Below are 19,234 nucleotides of genomic sequence, written 5' to 3'. Positions count from 1 at the left end.
TTGTAGGATCTTAGCTCCCCAACCAGGAATTGAACCTGGGCCCTTGGCAGTGAAAGCGCTGAGTCCTAACCACTGGACCCCTGGGGAATTCCTGTGGTTATAATATTCTTGATTGAATTAAAGCCTTAAGGGTAAGTCTGTACCATATATAAAGTTTGTAAGTATAGGTGATATGGAAAATTTAAACTGATAAACATCAGTTATATTGAGAGAAAATATATTCTTATTTGGAAAAAAAATTAACAACTTGTGTAACACCCCAAGGTATCTAGAATTATCCAAGTGGGAAGAAACCTTAGATATAAATTAGAATTTGACTTCCTCATAGTTCCTCATATTGTAAGAGACAAAGCTGGGATGGCAACCTAGGTCTTATGATTACCAACGTGGGGTTTAATTATATCATCATATCTTTAGTAAATCACTTCAGTAGGTAATTTTTATGTGGTCAGTGGTAGTTTTATCTTTTTAAAGAAGTGTATTCTATAGACATAGAGAATGGATGTATGGATACGGGGGAGGGGGAAGGGGGATGGGATGAATTGGGAGATTGGGATTGATATATATACACTACTATGTATAAAATAGATGACTAATGAGAACCTACTGTATAGCACAGGGAACTCTACTCAGTGCTCTGTGGTGACCTAAATGGGAAGGAAATCCAAAAAAGAGGGGATATATGTATATGTGTAGCTGATTCACTTTGCTATACAGCAGAAGCTAACACAACATTGTAAAGAAACTATACTCCAATAAAAATTAATTTTAAAAAAAGTGTATTCTAGAGTTAAAGAGTTGTCTTTGGTAAGAAAACTACCTTTGACGTGGTAAATGCAGGATTTATCATTTAAGGAAATGCATTCTAGAATAAAAACTTCCATGGCATGATCTTAGGACATGTAGGTAGTTTTTCACAGTGGTTTCACATATGTCCTCTCATTGGAGTAACATTTCTGGAAGAGAGTTAATTTAGGGATTATTATTGCTTTTATGGGTAAGGCAGTTGAACACTTAGGTGTTTTTTTTTTTTTTTTAACCGTTACGTGCGCCTCCCACTGTTGTGGCCTCTCCCGTTGCAGAGCACAGGCTCCGGACGCGCAGGCTCAGCATCCATGGCTCACGGGCCCAGCCGCTCCGCGGCATGTGGGATCTTCCCGGACCGGGGCACGAACCCGTGTCCCCTGCATCGGCAGGCAGACTCTCAACCACTGCGCCACCAGGGAAGCCCAACACTTAGGTTTTAAAACAATCTGGGGAACAAGTCTCAAGCTTGTCTATTATTTTATTAATTGATTTTCCTTAGTGTTTATTGGATATTTAAAATGACGAATTGAAAATGTTAATAAACATTGAGCAAACATTAATATACTTCGCTTTAAAAAAAAGTGACAACATTTTTATTTTTTATAGACTTATTTTTTTTAGAGCAGGTTTAGATTTACAACAACATTGAGAGGAAGGTACAGCGGTTTCTCATTTACCCATTATCAACATCGTTCACCAGAGTTGTCCTTTTTTTTTTTTCTTAATACCAAGGATGAATGTGTATTGACACATCATTATTACCCAAAGTCCATAGTTTACTTTAGGATTCACTTTTGATGTTGTACATTCTATGGGTTTGGACAAAAGTATAATGACATATCCATCATTATAATATCATACAGAGTATTTTCACTGCTCTAAAATTCCTCTGTGCTCTGCCTATTCCTCCCTCCATCCACCACCAACCCCTGATCTTTTTATCATCTCCGTAATCCCTTCTTGGCCTTTTGACTAAGATCAGGTATATTGTTGCCATAATTTTGCCTTTTCTAAGATGTCATATAGTTGGAATCTTATACTATGTAGGCTTTTCAGATTGTTTTCTTTCACTTAGTAATATGCATTTAAGCTTCTTTCATGTCTTTTCATGGCTTCATAGTTCGTTTGTTTTTAGTGCTGAATAATATTCTGTTGTCTGGATATACCACAGTTTATGTATCCATTTATCTATTGAAGGACATCTTGGTTGTGTCCAAGTTTTCGCAATTATGAACAAAGATTCTGTAAACATTTGTGGAGGTATTTGTGTGGATGTAGTTTTCAACTTCTTTGGTTAAATACCAAGGAGCATAATTGCTGGATTGTATGGTAAGAGCATGCTGTGTTTCATAAAGAAACATCAAACTGTCTTCCAAAGTGACTGTACCATTTTGCATTCCCCCCAGCAATGTATGAGAGTTCCTGTTGCTCCACATCTTTGTAAGCATTTGGTGTTGTCAGTATATTGCATTTTGGCCATTTTAATAGGAGTGTAGTGTATACCTCATTGTTTTAACTTGCATTTCCCTGATGCCGTGTTATGTGGAACATCTTTTCATGTGCTTATTTGCTATCTGTATACAGGCATACCTTGGAGATATTGTGGGTTCAGTGCCAGACCACTGCAATAAAGTGAATATTGCAATAAAATGAGTCAATAATTTTTTGGTTTCCCAGTATGCATATAAAAGTTATGTTTACACTGCACTGTAGTCTATTAAGTGTGCAGTAGCATTATGTCTAAAAAAAAGTACATACCTTAATTAAAAAATACTCTATTACTAGAAAATGTTAACTATCATCTGACAATGCAGTTGCCACAAACCTTCAGTTAGTAAAAACCACAATATCTGCAAAGTGAAATAAAGCAGAGCTCAATAAAATGAGGTGTACCTGTGTCTTCTTTGGTGAGTTGTCTGTTAAGGTCTTTGGCCCATTTTTTTAAGAAGTTTTCTCCCCCGTATATTTTAGATAACAGTCCTTTATCAGGTGTTTTTTTTCTCTTGACGTCATCTTTAGCAGAGCCGAAATTTTTAATTAAAAAAAAAATCCAGCTTATCAGTGATATCTTTCATGGATCATGCCTTTGGTGTTGTATCTATAAAGTCATCACCATACCCAAAGTCATACAGTTTTGTTTTTGTTTTAATTTATTTATTTAATTTATTTTTGGCTGCGTTGGGTCTTCGTCGCTGTGTGTGGGTTTTCTCTAGTTGCGGGGGTTACTCTTCAGGCAGTGCGCAGGCCTCTCATTGCGGTGGCTTCTCTTGTTGCAGAGCACGGGGCTCTAGGGACGCGGGCTTCAGTAGTTGTGGCCCACAGGCTTAGTTGCTCCACGGCATGTGGGATCTTCCTGGACCAAGGCTCGAACCCATGTCCCCTGCATTGGCAGGCAGATTCTTAACCACTGCACCACCAGGGAAGCCCCGAGTCATACAGTTTTTATCCTACGTTATACTCAAGGAGTTTTATAGTTTTGCATTTTACATTTAGGCCTGTGAGTTAAGTTTGGAGTTAATTTTTTAAGGGTGTAAGGTTCATGTGTAGATTCATTTTTTTCCATGTGGATGTCCAGTTTGTTGAAGAGACTGTTTTTGCTTCATGTGTTGCTTTTGCTCTTTTGACAAAGATCAGCTGAGTATATTTATGTGGGTCTATTTCTAGACTATTTTGTTCCATTGGTCTATTCATCTATTCTTTTACCAATACCACAGTGTTTTGATTATTGTAGTTTTGTAGTAAATCTTGAAGTCAGGTAGCATCAGTTTTCCAACTTTGTTCTTCTCCTTCAACATTATGGTACCTATTCTGGTCTTTTGCCTTTTTATATAAACTTTAGAATCAGTTCGTTGATGTCCATACACTAACTTCCTGGCAATTTGATTGGAATTGCATTGAATCTATAGATCAAGATGGTAAAAACTGACAACTCAAAATATTGAGTCTTCCTTTCCATGAACTCTTTCTGTCCATGAATATCTTTCCATTTATTTAATTCTTTTTTAATTTTGTTCATAGGAGTTTTGTAGTTTTTCTTATATTGTACATATTTTGTACAATATCTTGTACATATTTTGTTAGATTTATACTTAAACGTTCAAATTTTTGGGAGCTAACATAAATGGTATTGTGTTTTTAATTTCAAATTGCACTTGTTCATTATTGGTACATAGGAAAGCAGACTTTTTGTATATTGTATCCTGCAACTTTGCTATAATCACTTATTAGTTCTAGAAGTTTTTTGGTTGATTCTTTTGGATGTTTAACATAGACAATCATGTCATCTGTAAACAAAGAGAGCTCTGTGTCTTCCTTTCCAATCTGTATATCTTTTATTTCCTTTTCTTGTCTTACTGCATTAGCAAAGACTTCCAGTATCATGTTGAGAAGGAGTAGTGACAGTAGGAGACAGTGAGAGTAGGAGACAGTCTTGCTTTGTACCTGATTTTAGTTGGAAAATTTCCAGTTTCTCACCATTAAGTATGATGTTAGCTGTAGGTTTTTTTGTATCTAGTCTTTGTCAGGATTTTTAATTGACTTCTTAGCTCTGGAAAAAGAAGAAACAAGCTGATTAAAAATCTTGACAGAGGAATATAAGCAGTTAAATATCCTTGACAGAAGAAAATAAAATCTAAAAATAAGTTGTTCAGAGAGAAAAGAGGGCAGGCACCATTCTGGTTTTTAAAAACAAAAGAAAACCATAAAAATATCTTTGGGGATGGGTAATAACTGAGGATTTGGGCTTTTTCAGCAAATTTTCCTATGTTCTGCAGAATATAAGATTTTGTTTGAAAAAGTTCCTAGCACTCTTGGAGGCAAAAGATTGCCCACATACTGCTCTTTTGGTTGCTCTGCTGCCAGATGAAGTGAACTAGCAATAAGGAACTTTTTCTTCTGTTCTTTTTTTGTATGACTAGTTTTCATGTATATAATCTGTAAATACATATATTGTAAGTATGTAGAAAAAGATCTGGCCACGTAAACATGGAACTTAACAGTTGTATGGTACATGTGGGAAGTGAGATGTAGAACAGAATGAAGTAGAACTTTGAGTTTTTTCTCTATATACTTCTATATTTGAGCTTTAAAAAAAGAATTATTTGTTCTTTTAGCAATTAAAATCAGAAAGGGAAAAGTATGGGAAAATAAATTATTTTAAAAAAACCTTAATACTGTTGAAATCCTTATGATTTAAGGTAGATTTTTAAAAAGTGGAGATGTAGAACTGATGGTGGTAACAAATTATATGTCTGAGATTACAATATGACTTTTAGAAATACTAAAGTGTTCTATATTACCTTGTTAACTGAATTATTGACTCCAAGACCTTGAAATATAGAATATTCTATGTATTGGCTCAATGGTTTTGAGTATTTCAGATGGCTCCTTGCCTATAAATATCTTTAGTCAGTGTAGTTCTAAAGTGTCCTTATTTTCAACTTCTCTAGTTGGATTTAATTTCCTCCAACCACAAAGATTAGGCAAAATGTACCACTCCCAATCTTCCCAATCCCAAGTGAATTTTCTGGGGTTTTGTTGATCTTGAATAATGACAACTATGATCTCTGTTCTCCCTCTTAGGGATTTTTTGCCTCTATTTTTTGATGGATTTTTTTTCCCCTCTACTTTAAGATAGAAATATGCAAAGGTCAATGTTAGTATTTTACTGATAACTAACCTTAACTATTCTTATTTAGCTGTATCATTCTTCTCATTTAGCTTATTCCATAAATCAACTACATATTTGGAAGAAATCAACTTTTCCCTTATTTATTAGAATTTGTCCTTTTTTTTGTGTGTGTGTTGTGATGTGTTTAGAATAATAATAGGCTAAATTCCTGCCCTCCATTCTAGTGGAGGTTACAGAAAATCAACACATAAAGAAATAAATAATTTCATATAGTGCTAAGAAAGGAGTGATAGGGTTGGTATGGCCCTAACCTATGGAGTTGGGGGCAATATTACAATTGGAGGACTACATACCAAAATGTTTAAATGTTTGAAAGTATGAATCAAGCTACATCTTTAGTGCAGCCTTAGTTCCAACGCTGCTTCCTGAGTTCCCAGGAACCTGAATCTTTAAGACCCACAGGCTAAAGCAGCTCCTTTCTTCTGGTCAGCCTTTCCACTTGCTAGTCTGATTACTAGCATGGATCTGCTAGGGCAGGGCGGGGCAGGGATGATTGGGTGGTGCCTGGACCCATCTAAAACAGTATATGAACTGACCCTGTCAATTCGCAGGAATCTTAATTTGCAGGAATCTCGTTAACTTTGCCAGCTTCTTTCTTTCCCAACTCAAGACTTCCAGGAAGTTCTAAGTTCTTCCCCAAATTGTACTACCCAAGAAGGGAGGAAAGAAGGGATGGAGGTATTTGGGAAACTTGGCTTGCCTGGGCAATCACTTTGGTGAATTTAGGACAGCCAGGTTTAACTGGTTAAAGATTTTATAAGTAGCCATTCTTTCTAGGATTTCTCAGGGCAGAAGCTGTGGTAATTTTCTCCTTTCTCCACATATACTAGGTCACTCTCAGTTCTTTATCCTCTGGCCTGGGGCCTCCTTCAGCTAGCGCCTCTCCCTTTTGAGTAACTGCCACTTACTCAATTGCTAACGGAACTTTAAAAAACTTCCTTACAAAGGCTGAAAGGGGAAAAAAAGTTTTTGTTTTAGTGATTATGATATGCAGTGTTCTCTAAAGTGCAGGCCCCTGCCAGGTCTAAGGGTGATACTGGACTGAGAGTGGAGTTGACCCTAGACTGCTCTTTTATGTGCCTCTTTGACTTCCCCCTGTCCTGCTATCTGAGTCCTCCCAGATCCCAAATCAATTTTTAAAAACTTGTATATTTGTTTAATTTGTAAAACTAAACTGGTAACCCTTGGGACACCTATGTCTGAAGTAGGCTCCAAATGAAAATGAACTTTTTTCCCAAAGGTTTTTAATAAGAGTTTAAGCAGCAATGATTAATTTTCCTGCCCCTCTGCAGCCCCCCCAAACAAAGAAACACCAAAACAAAGGCAAACTATATACAGAGTTGTTGCCGATTTGAATACTAGCTTAAAAGTTATATTTTCCTCCTTACAGGTGTGAAAGTTGCGTGGACTTACTCTTTGTGAGAGGAGCTGGAAACTGTCCTGAGTGTGGCACTCCACTTAGAAAGAGCAACTTCAGGGTACAACTCTTTGAAGATCCTACTGTTGACAAGGAAGTTGAGATTCGGAAAAAAGTGCTAAAGATGTAAGTGTTAATGTTTGAATGATTCAGTTCACAAAGAGGACTTTAACAATTATTTCTGTAATTGATATAATTATTTACTTGTAGAAATGTGGACAGTTTGACAAGTGAATAAGTATAAATTCATTTATGTAATTGTTCAATGTTAAAAAAATTATTAAGGTCTTAGAGAACTCAGTAATATTAATTATCTAATCTTTTTTTATTTGTCTGCGTCAGGTCTTAGTTGAGGCATGTGGGATCTTTTGTTGCGTCCTGCAGGCTCTTCGTTGTGGCGTGCGGGCTTCTCTCTAGTTGTGGCGTCTGGGTTTTCTCTTCTCTAATTGTGGCATGCAGGCTCCTGAGCGCGTGGGCTCTGTAGTTTGCGGAACGCGGGCTCTCTCTAGATGACCGTGCGAGCTCAGTAGTTGTGGCTTGCGGGCTTAGTTGTCCCACTGCATGTGGGATCTTAGTTCCCCTACCAGGGATCGAACTACTGTCCCCTGCATTGGAAGGTGGATTCTTTACCACTGGACCACCAGGGAAGTCCCTAATTATCTAATCTTTGTTAGAGAAATGTAAATCTTTTTTATTAAAAAATTAAAAAAAATGTTTTGGCCACTCCATGCAGCTTGCAGGATCTCAGTTCCCTACCAGGGATGGAACCTGGACCATGGCAGTGAAAGCCCAGAATCCTAACTACTAGGCCATCGGGGAACTCCCAGAGAAGAGTAAATCCTCCAAATTGATGGCTTCACAATTTATTTGCTTTATTCATTCTTTAATTTAATTAGTAAATATATACTGAGTACCTATTCTGTTCGAACAGTGTTATACATATTAGGCCCTCGAAAGGCTTACAGTACAGTAGCTTGGATAGCATAGACATAGACAGTAAAACAGGCAAACAAAACAAATATGTGATTATACATTGAGAAAAATGCTATGAAGTTAGGGACTGAATGTTGTTGTGAGTCAGTGATGTAAGGTAAGGCCTGAGGAGGTAACATTTAAGTTGAGATTGAAAGCTATTAGAGAAAAATCAGCATTAGCTACAATTTATTTTGATAGATCTCTCTGTGTGTATGTGAGTACATAAATATTTCTAATATTCTTTTTCACTTACAATTTAATTTTTTACTCTTTGTTAATAGTTTTGGATTTCATTTTGGATTTTCATTTTATGTTATAAGCCACTTTATTGTTTTTTATTTATTTATTTTTTTGTTCTTTCTTTTTAAACATCTTTATTGGAGTATAATTGCTTTACAATGGTATGTTAGTTTTATTGTTTTTTAGGTTTAAAGAATTAATATCTATCTATCTAGGTAGTCTACATTTCAACATTGGTCACCAATGTTTTAGCGGCATCTTTCTAGGTACTTTACTAGATAAAGTGTTACTTTATCAATACCCCAAGCTACTCTTTTAGTTTTTGGATTGCTTATGGGAGATAGTCTCTTAGATTCTTATCTTTTTCATTAAGCCCTCTCGTTTCCTAATTCTTCACAGGCACACTTGTAATATTTATAGATTTTCTTGATCTAGCATCCTTTAGACTGTAACTGTCATGAAAAACAGGCAGGTGTCTTTTTATTTATTTGTTTTTTAGAGAAACATTTTATTTGTTTATTTTATTTTTTAAAATTTATTTATTTTTGGCTGTGTTGGGTCTTTGTTGCTGCACTCGGGCTTTCTCTAGTTGCGGCGAGTGGGGATTACTCTTCTTTGTGGTGCACGGGCTTCTCATTGCAGTGGCTTCCCTTGTTGCGTAGCATGGGCACGTGGCTCAGTAGTTGTGGTGCACGGGCTCAGTTGCTCCGCGGCATGTGGGATCTTCCTGGAGCAGGGATTGAACCCGTGTCCCCTGAATTGACAGGTGGATTCTTAACCACTGTGCCACCAGGGAAATCCCAGGAAGGTGTCTTTTTAATTAATTTTAGCTTTCTGGAAATTAGTGACTCTATTTATTAAAAGTAAACAATATCATAATTCCAATGATAGACCTTGTTTAAGCTCATTTCCCATTTCTTCAGTGTCCTAATTTCTTTATTTTTCCCTTAAGTCTTAGGATTTTACATGTTGTACCATTCTCTCCTGATTCTGCTCCTTCTCTGTAGTCATAAGAATTTAAGAACAACATTCTTGCTGTAGTTACAAACCTGGTGTCAAGAAAACTGTTTTACGCTGTAAGCAGTCCTTTTTTACGTATCATGTATGAATTAGTAAGAACAAACAAACCAGTTAGTTACTATTGAAAGCAAATGATATGGAATATGTTCATTTTTTTCTTCTCTTAAAGATACAATAAAAGGGAAGAAGACTTTCCTAGTCTAAGAGAATATAATGATTTCCTGGAAGAAGTGGAAGAAATTGGTATGTTTTTAATGCTTATACTTTTGGTGTGCCAGCCTGTGTGCTTTTATCTTTTAGATGCCTAGGAGAACATCTCATATAAAAGTCTCTGACAGGTTTTGTTGTGGTAGCTGATGTTTACCTAATTATTTTGCATTGCACTTAAAGGACATACTTAAGTAATAAACATTTTGTCTTAGGAAAAATATGACTAATAGAGGTACTACTACTTTATAGCTGGGAAGCAAGGCTGTATGTGTATATATCATCTATACATTGATGATGTATTAGAGTAAACAAGAAAAAAATATTCAGTTTTTTAAGAAATAGGGTTTCCATGGTGACTAAAGCCATAAGTTGTTTATCATCATTTATGCTTCTGTGCATGCAGTAATTTGAAAATACTTGGAAGCAGTTGACTGTTGAAGTGGCATTCTATTATTCAATGTTATTCTAGAATCTGAAGTTAGAATAATCTTAGTGCTTATTCTTTCTATTGTGATTAGTCAAAAAGAAGCGTTCATCAAAAGAAAGTATTGTTTCTGTTTTTTTAATAAGATGTCACAGATGTTAAAAAGTCTGAATTTGTTATACATCAATTAAAATAATTAATGTTGTTTTTTAAAAACTTGCCATAATATTACTCACCATAGGTTTGGAAATAATACAAAAATTAGAGACTATGAAAATTAGAACAAGATTAAGAGAATTAAACAGTTATCTTTTTATTCTTCTCTCAAACCTGATAACCAAGCTATACTCACATTATTTTGTGTTTAAAATATGATTATAATAAAATTTATCATTCTTTAAAATATTTATATATGGTAAATATTTAGAAAATTCAAATTCCTGAGGAATGGAGTATTCTAGTTCCTTTAATTTCTTTATTAACTAAGAAAAACCCAGAAAATCTTTTGTTTCACCTGTTACTGAAACTTTTCTAAAATATCTAAGTTCATTTATTATATCATAGCAAGTAGCATGTACAGACATAAGTTAGGCTTTTTCTGGGATCTTTTAGTGCCTTGGAGCCATTGCTTTTTTATTCTAATTGTATTCATTGTACTTTGTATGTAGTCTTAGCAACCATGAATGGCTATGAACTTTAGCTGAAAAGATGGTAGAATTGGGAGTGCTAAGACAAAGTAGAAAAGTTAGGATGTAGACTGAGACGATAAACTGAAAACAAATCTGCAAGAATGGGCAAGTGTGCAGCTATGTAGAAATCTGACTATACTTAGATATTTGGTTTAGAACAGGCAGTTGGACACCAAGCAGGAAGACACTTAGCTTACATTTATTCTGAAGGCCGTGTTGCTATTCAAAAGTCTGGTCAGGCAATAAAGGGAAAGGAGATTATAGATGTCACAGAGCAAGTTGAATACATGGTCTCAAGTCCAAGCAGGCAGGTAGGATAATTAAAAGAAACTGATGGACCAAGAAGGTGGGGAAGATGGGATCTTGATTCTGGAACAAGGTTTTAGTTGAGCCATGATTTTAAGAAATACATGTTTTTTGCTATGAAGTTTGAAGTTATGAACAACCTGAGGGCCCATAGGTAAAATCGTGTCCAGAAGTGGGAGCTAGGATTGACAGGTAAGAGCAAGTCCAGATATTAGGGCTTACAATATGCCATTTTTTCTTTACCAGATAAGAAAGCTGGCTCAGAGCATTTAATCTGAAAGTGATTCTGCTATTATGTATTGATATATTCACGAAGGACTATCTTTAGTTGCATTATGTTGGTGCTCTCTTAACAAAACTCCGCTTAATTGACTCATTGGAGTAACTGATATTTCTCAGTCCTTCTGTAACATGTACTGACTGATGATCGAAGCATAATGAATGCATGATGAATCTTGTCCATTAGAAGATTTCTATACCTCTGTACTTCTCTCACCAGTTCAGTTATATATCGAGTTGGTTGTACTGGTAACCAAACCTTCTTATGTCAGTTGTACTTGTTATTGTAATTAATTTAATTAAGTAGTTTATAAGATTGGGAAAAATTATAAACCTCTAGAAGGATTCTAGTTCTCAGGTCCTTGATCCATTTTAAAAATATGGAAACTGAGCAGTATAAATGACAGGTATGGTTTATACAAGAAGGAAGCACAATTCCCATTAAAAACTGTATCTTGACTGTGTGTTATTACATTAGAGAATGACTATACACTTACTGCATATGCTTTAAGTTAAAATAAAGTGTTTAAGAAGAGTGTATGTATGTTTCCCTTCTTTAACAGACTTTTCTAAGTAATCAACTACTGATCCTGATCATGTTGGACAAAGAGCAGTTCTGCTGCATTTGAAAATATTGATGAAGTTTGGGACCTCGCTTCATGGACTTATAGTTTATTTTCTGAACTTTAGCTCAATTCAGCAAATAGTAATTGTTCTATGTGAACTATTTACTTGCTGAGGATATATGATCTTTGTGTTCAGTAAGTTCATACTCTAAAGGGGGAGATAATTATGTAATTATAATTTAATGTGAAAGCAGTGTAGGCATTTATTTATAAAGTGTTTCAGGAATATAGATAGCAAAACAGTTAATTCAGCATTAGGAAATAGAGGTAAAGTTTGAACACATTTGAGTTCGATCTTAAAAGATGAATAGTGGTTTACCAGGTAGAAAGAGGATGGAAGAACATTTGTAGCAAAAGACAAAGTCACAGAGATATAAAGGTGTTGAGCATGTTGGGTAATGTAGCAAGTAATCTGTTATAGGTAGGTAGACATGGGGAATGACTAGCAATGAGGTTTGAAAAACAGATTGGACCTGGGTTAATGAGGGCTTTGTAAGCTAGACTGTAAGGGTAAGATTTTATTCTATGGCCAGCCACATACTGTGGTAGTGATGTGGAATATTGACAGGAGATACTCGAGGCTGGGAAACCATTTTTTGGGGGCTGTAGCAGCAATTTGGGTGAGAAATAATGAGTGCTTAGAGTAGGTAGAAACTGAGGGAGGTAGGTAAAAGGGATGTTTTAGAACTAAAATATTCGAGTGACTAATTTCGTGTAGGAAGTGAGGTTAGAAAGAGCAGGCAAGGATGAATTGCAGTATTCTGACCTTGAGCAGTTGCTGGTGTTAATCTAGAAAATAAAAGTGGGAGAACTGGCATTATTTTCCATTGTTTTGTTGGGTAGAGAGTATGGAAATGAGGGTAAGACCAGTTTTAGCCCTCTTAAATTTTGTTAGGGTGTGACTGCACCACTTAGTTATGTGTCATTGTTCTGATTGTTATGGTATAAATAAAACTTTCTTTTTTTTAAAACTTCCTTTTAAAATCTTGTTTCAGTACCTGTGTACTTTGTGTCTTATTCATGCTTTCAAAGGTGATTAGTTGGATGTTTGTGGTATCTGTATTGGCTATCTCTGTGTTAATCAAAAGTATAATTTTCACAACTCTTGAGATAGGCATTTTAATCCCTGTTTTGCATATGGAGAGGGGGCACAGAGAGTTTAAGTATTGTGCTGAAGATCACATTGCTAGTAAATAATGGAGCCAGATTTTGAACATGGGTTTTCCTCTCTCAGAGCCCATGAAAGTGCTTAGTAGTCTCAGAGAATAGTTAGTAGTCTGAGTCTAGAACATGGGATGCAGATTGGTAGAATAGTGGGAGATGAGAGAAAAAAGTAGGTTGGAGCTATATTTTGAAGGATCTTAAAGAAGTTTGGAAGGAAGGAGGGAAGGTAAGATGGTGATACTGAAGATGGTTAGAGTGAAAGGAATAGAGTTGGTAGGGTGGCTAGGGACTCAGTGTTTGAGGATTTATAAATTGGGGATTGGTCATTTTGTTATATAAATTTCATTATGAATCCTTTGAATATAAAAATTTTAAAGTATTAGAATTTCAAATAATGGCATAAAAATTACAGTAGAGGGGGCACACATGAAGGTGAACTTTCTTATAGCATTAATAATAGGCTCTTTTCTGTGGTTATGACAATCTAAACATAAAAATTCTTGTTCCTTTTGGCCTCAGGGATTATCTCAAAGGTTTGTCCTTAGTTTCATAATAAACATTCTTTTGGTTCAGGGTATGCTTATTTTAAAAGGGTGAGAAAGTCCTAAGGGCTTTAATTATAAATTCTGGATGTCAAAAAGACTTTAAAATTGTACTCAAATAACATTAAATCTTTCAGAAAATACAATAGGTTTTTTGTTGGCTTTTAATACTTGACTAAAGGCAGATCAACCTCTGAGCTAAACTAGTAACCAGATAGATAAAGGGCCAAATGATTGTTACAGAAAATTGTTCCTTTTTCTTCAAGGCTATTATACCAACCTAATTCATTGTGGCATGAATGAGACTTGCTTCTTCTGAAAATGTTTCAAAATTGTAATCCACTTTTATGTTTTTTTTCTTTTTTTTAAAGGAAGAGATTTGTATTATGATTACAATTTGTATCTATTATATTGCTTTTACCTTTGCTTTTTCAATTAAAGCATGAAATAAACAAATTAGTTACTTTAGTTTCATTAGAATTCATCATAAATTTTTTAATAAGCAAAAAGAAAGAAATTGTCTATAAACAGTTTTCACTTAGATTTTAACTTTACTGTTTCTAGGTTCTATTTAATGGGAAGTTTAAATTAGTACATTGTCTAGCTTGCTGATAAATTGTAATTTTTTTTCTTAAACTGCTGTAAACATTCTAGTAGAGTTCAACATAGGATATCAACTTGATTACCTTTACTTGTCAGTAGATTCATACCATAAGAAACAAAGATTTTTTCCTGTAGTTTTGCACCTGCTTACTTTGCCATTCTGTATAATTCAGTTCTGTAATTATAAAGCTCATTTAAATTAAATCTGTATTTATAAAGATAATTATAAATATTAGCATTGATTTAATTTTGCTTTTTTTTTTTTGCGCGGTATGCGGGCCTCTCACTGTTGTGTCCTCTCCCGTTGAGGAGCACAGGCTCCGGACGCACAGGCTCAGCGGCCATGGCTCACGGGCCCAGCCGCTCCGTGGCATGTGGGATCTTCCCGGACCGGGACACGAACCCGTGTCCCCTGCATCGGCAGACGGACTCTCAACCACTGCGCCACTAGGGAAGCCCTGATTTATTTTTTATTTTAGTTTCTTATTGAGTTATAATTAACATGCAATATTGTCTTAGTTTCAGGTATACAACATAGTGATTTGCTAATTTTATGCATTATGAAATGATCACTGCAATAAGACTGGTTCTCATCCATCACTATAGAAAGTAGTTACAGTATTATTGACTATATTCCCTATGTACATTACATCCCTATGACTTATGACTTACTTTAAGCAGGCAGTTTGTACCTCTTAATCAGCTTTACCTATTTCGTCCATTCCCTCACTCCCAGCATTGGTTTATTTATTTTTTTCCCTTTTGTAATCAACAAGCATTTCTTGAGCTCTTACCAGATGAGAAGTTCCTGTTGTTTTTTAAATAGACTTTATTTTTTAGAGCAGTTTTAGATTCACAGCAAAATTAAAGGGAATATACAGAGAGTTCCTGTATACCCCTTGTGCCACACATGCACAGACCTCCCTCACTATCAACATACCCCACTAGAGTGGTAAATTTGTTACAGTCAATGAACCTACACTGACATATCGTTATCTCCTAAGTCCATGGTTTACATTAGGGTTTACTCTTGGTGTTGTACATTTTATGGGTTTGGATAACTGTATAATGGCATGTATCCACCATTATAGTATTGTACAGAACAGTTTTGCTACCCAGAAATTCCTCTGTGTTCTGCCTGTTTGTCCCTCCTTCCCCCGAATCCCTGGCAACCACTGATCTTTTTACTGTCTCCATATTTTTGCCTTTTCCAGAGTGTCATATAGTTGGAATCGTACAGTATGTAGCCTTATCAAATTGTTTTCTTTCTCATAGTAATATGCATTTAAGGTTCCTCCATGTCTTTTCATGGTTTTATAGCTTATTATTATTACTGTTATTATTTGGTGCTGAATAATATCCCATTGTCTGGATATATTATAGTTTATTTATCTTTTCAAACTACTGAAGGACGTCTTGATTGCTTCCATGTTTTGGCAACTATGAATAAAGCTGCTGTAAACATTCGTATGCAGGCTTTTGTGTGGACATGGTTTTTAACTCCTTTCGATAAATACCGAGGAGGGCAGTTGCTGGATTGTATGATAAGACATACATTTCTTTCGTTTTGTAAGAAACTGTCAGACTGTTTTCCAAAGTGCTGGGCCATTTTGCATTCCCACTGCAGTGTATGAGAGTTCTTGTTGCTCACATCCTTGCCAGTATTTGGTGTCATCATGTGTTGGTTTTTGCCCATTCTAATGGGTGTATAGTGAAAGTTTTTTATTTAAATGCTGGGAGTGATAAAGCAGAATCAATCCTAGAATCTGCCCTCAAGGACCACTCTATTAGGTCAAATAGATAGGTACATTGAAAATAATTATACAGGGTAGAAAGTGGATAAATACCACCAGAATGATATTACGTAATCTGTTGTGAGCATTCAGGGGTGGAGAGGTGTAGGGGATTTCTAACTGCAAAGTGAGTTATAGCATTCAGGGATGGAGGATGGAGAGGATTTGCACCTGCAAAGTGAGTTATGAGGAAGAGCTGCTGATTAAGCTGGATATAGAAGCGTAGCCAGATACAGATATTCACAGTTGTTCTGGGTTGAGGCTGGTACTAAGATGGGCCCTGTGGGAGCAGTTTGCTCACAGGTATGGAAATAGGAAAGTGTGGCCTGTACAGATGCAGAGAAATAACTGAACTGGGCTAGCAGTGGTCTTCAGGCATAGAGAGAAGCAATAAAACTAGCATTGTAGACAAAAGTTCACGCTTTGGAACACAACACTGTGAATCAACTATACTCCAATAGAAATTAAAAAAAAATTTCAGGCTTTGGAATCAGCCTAGGTTAAAATCCTGGTTCTAACATTTACTATACCTTGGACGTAGTTATTTAATATCTTTAAACCTTACCTGTAAAGTGTAAATGACAGTAGTACCTCACATATCTCATAAGATTATCAGGAGGATTAAGTGATATAATTAGATCAGATGCTAGATGTAGTGCCTATCATACGTGTTTTATAGATCTTTGAGATGTTTCATAGATACACATGCGCGTGCCCACATACACGCGCTATAGAGGTTTTTTTTTTTTTTAATTGGGGTATAGTTGTTTTACATCAAGCAGAGTTTTGAGAAGGAGATCACCTCAAGCAGACAAATGAAGGAAAAGTACTTTGGTTGGATTGCTCAATCTCTCTTTCCCTTGGTTCTTGAAGAGGCTCTGAGGAGTCTGCAAAACTCTCAAAGCAGAGAGGGAAAAGTAATGTAAGAGTTAAGACTGGATTTTTTTTCAAGGCATTGTGAATGGAGAAGTGATGATACAGAGATTATAGAAAATATGATGAAGTGCAAAGTAAAGAATGCTGTGTATGTGTATACATATCATGTAAAGTAGAAAGAAATTTTTATATGAGCTGTGAATAAATTTTCCAAATTTATAAGAGAAGGAAGTTATTTCTAGTTAGGGGAACCGGGGAGAACTTCATGGAAAAGATAGTATTTGGGTAGACATTTGAAGATTGGGTATATTTTCAAAAATAAGAAAGGGGGATCAGGCATTCTGGGCAATGGTATGATCAAAGGAACTGGACCAGGAAATGTGGGGAACATTTGGGAAATGCACACCTGTCTAGTTTCAAGATAGGTCTTTATTGAGGGGAGATAAAAGTAGTTATAGCCAAATTAGGAAGGGCTCTGGATTCTAAAAGTGTTTGATTTTGTTTTTTCCTAGTAAATGGGGGAAGGCAGACGGGATGAGAGAGGACTATAGGATGGTAGAGGTGGAAGGTGATTTGAGGTGTGCTTCAGAAATATTAGTCTGGCAGCATTGTATACTATGGATGGGGTTAGGGAATAGGGAAAGATGCAAAGATTCTGGAGACAGGAAGTTAAGTCAGAGATTAAATTATCCAGGGAGAGGTAAGATCCTGGCTTGGAGTACTGGCAGGTACATTGAAAATAAGGACAGTTTTAAAGAGATTTTGGTGGTAGAATCTGTAGTATTTTGCAGCTGGTGCTTATGGAGTGCAAAGGACAGTGGGTCACATGAATGAGATGTTAAATCCTGGTGTCTTAGCATGATAGTCATAATATTAACAGGTAAAGAATTTACAAGGAGGAGTAAATTTGGACATGTTTTTGTGCTGGGTTTTCTAAATTGTACTTTGAGATGATATCAGCTTTTCCTGGCATTTCTTTGCTTGAAACTGTGGCAAGTTATGAGATTACCCAAGGAACATAGAGGGAGGAAAGAGGGCAAAAGTCAGAATCATGCAGTGTACCTAGAGAGCAAGATGAGGCAGAGATGGAAACAAGAATGGGTAGTTGTAGTAGTAGGAAGGAGATCAGGAGAAAATATTAACAAATTAGTCACAGGAAGGACGTGCTGAGGAAAAAAAAGTGATCAAAATTGTTAAGTGGGCATAGATGTTGAGGGTGGTAGAGGTTGTGAAAGATTTTTGGATTTGGTGGCTCAGTGGATGGCTGTTAAATGCAAGGAGTAAACTGTGAGTGGTTGGCAAGGACAGTGGAATCAGAGTGGATCACAGTTGTCTTTCTGAGGGCTGTTGCTAGTTTGGAACTTCTTTCTCTGACTATTTTGTGTTGGGGCCAAAGTGTGATTTATAGGGAATGCCCTATGTTGCATCCTAGACAGATTCCCTGGTTTACCACCATTATTATTTTCTTTTCTACTTTGTGATAAAAAAGCTGGAGCAATAGCTAGAGGGCTGTTGTTTCTCATTTACTCTCACTTCTCCCAGAGTTTTAAAATTGCATGTAATAGAATTGAGAATTGCTGCTTTTTTTTCTACGTACTTAAATAAGCCTGGATTTTCAACGATTATGATAAATTGATGTTCTGAAATAAGTTGGTCCTTTGAAGAGATAAAAATTAAATTATGGATCAGATTGGTCTTTTGAGTATGTTTAATGGCCTTACTCAACAAAACAGATAACCCTCTGTTGGGCTTCCAATATTACTTTTCAGCTCTTACAGACCTAATGCAAAAATCTAGGAACTATTTGAGATGGTTATTAGTTAAATGAAGGAGTGAGATGGGGAAGGAATCTGTAGAAACATGGAGTAAAGCAGAGTTATTTAGGGTAGATCAAACCTGTTTATAGGTCAAGCTGGAGGAAGCAGTGGTAAGTAATTGGAGAAGGGATAGAAGGGCTAATAATGGATGCACAAACATTATGAGGAATCCAAGGGAAGTCTGGATTGAATTATGGAACAGGAGAGACAACGATGATGATCCTTCTTTAGACGGGCTGATACAAACACTGAAAGGGGTAGGGCAGTGGGGCAGTACTTCAAAATATGAATTTATATATACTAAAATAGTTTTTTTGGCTCAGAGTATTATAATAACCTTTTTATTTACATATGTAAACTTAGAAGGGAGTAAGGCATTTATAATTAAAATTATTTTGAGTTGGAATTATAAAAAGATCGTTCTAAGTCACTGAAAGTTTATCACCTATCTGAACATATCTCAGTGGCTTCTCTTACTAAATTATTTCAGTCTTAAGTTTTGGTGCCAGATTTTCCTTTACCTTCCTTGTTAATTTTTGACTCATGTATTTCATAGTTTCCCAGATCTAGACTATATGGTAAATGATTCAAGCTTGTGTCTAGCCATGTTGAGGATCAGAATAAAACCTGTTCTAGTTTGATAATATTTTTTTATTCCTTTGGATAATTTTTCTGTTTCTGGCACATAGATTCTTTTCAGTATTGATTCTGACCAGTATAGTAGGTCCCAGACTTACTCTTTTTATTTAAAAACTT

General features: G+C 35.8%; 1 protein-coding gene across 2 annotated transcripts in view; it reads left to right on the top strand.

Annotated features, from left to right (window-relative positions):
• MNAT1 (MNAT1 component of CDK activating kinase) overlaps positions 1–19,234 on the top strand; it is a 213,429-nt gene that overhangs the window by 38,994 nt on the left and 155,201 nt on the right. For both annotated transcript variants that reach the window (XR_013827259.1, XM_079914279.1), the window contains exons 2-3: positions 6,888–7,040; positions 9,319–9,392. Coding sequence is in view for 1 of the 2 variants with exons in the window: in XM_079914279.1 (XP_079770405.1) it covers positions 6,888–7,040; positions 9,319–9,392 (227 nt within the window). In the remaining variant the exon portion in view is untranslated. The remainder of the gene's footprint in view (positions 1–6,887; positions 7,041–9,318; positions 9,393–19,234) is intronic.

The sequence above is a fragment of the Stenella coeruleoalba genome (genome assembly GCF_951394435.1).
Source record: "Stenella coeruleoalba genome assembly, chromosome: 2".
Classification (NCBI taxonomy): domain Eukaryota; kingdom Metazoa; phylum Chordata; class Mammalia; order Artiodactyla; family Delphinidae; genus Stenella; species Stenella coeruleoalba.
Note: the sequence above shows the minus strand (reverse complement) of the source record. Positions and strands in the feature narration are given on the sequence as shown.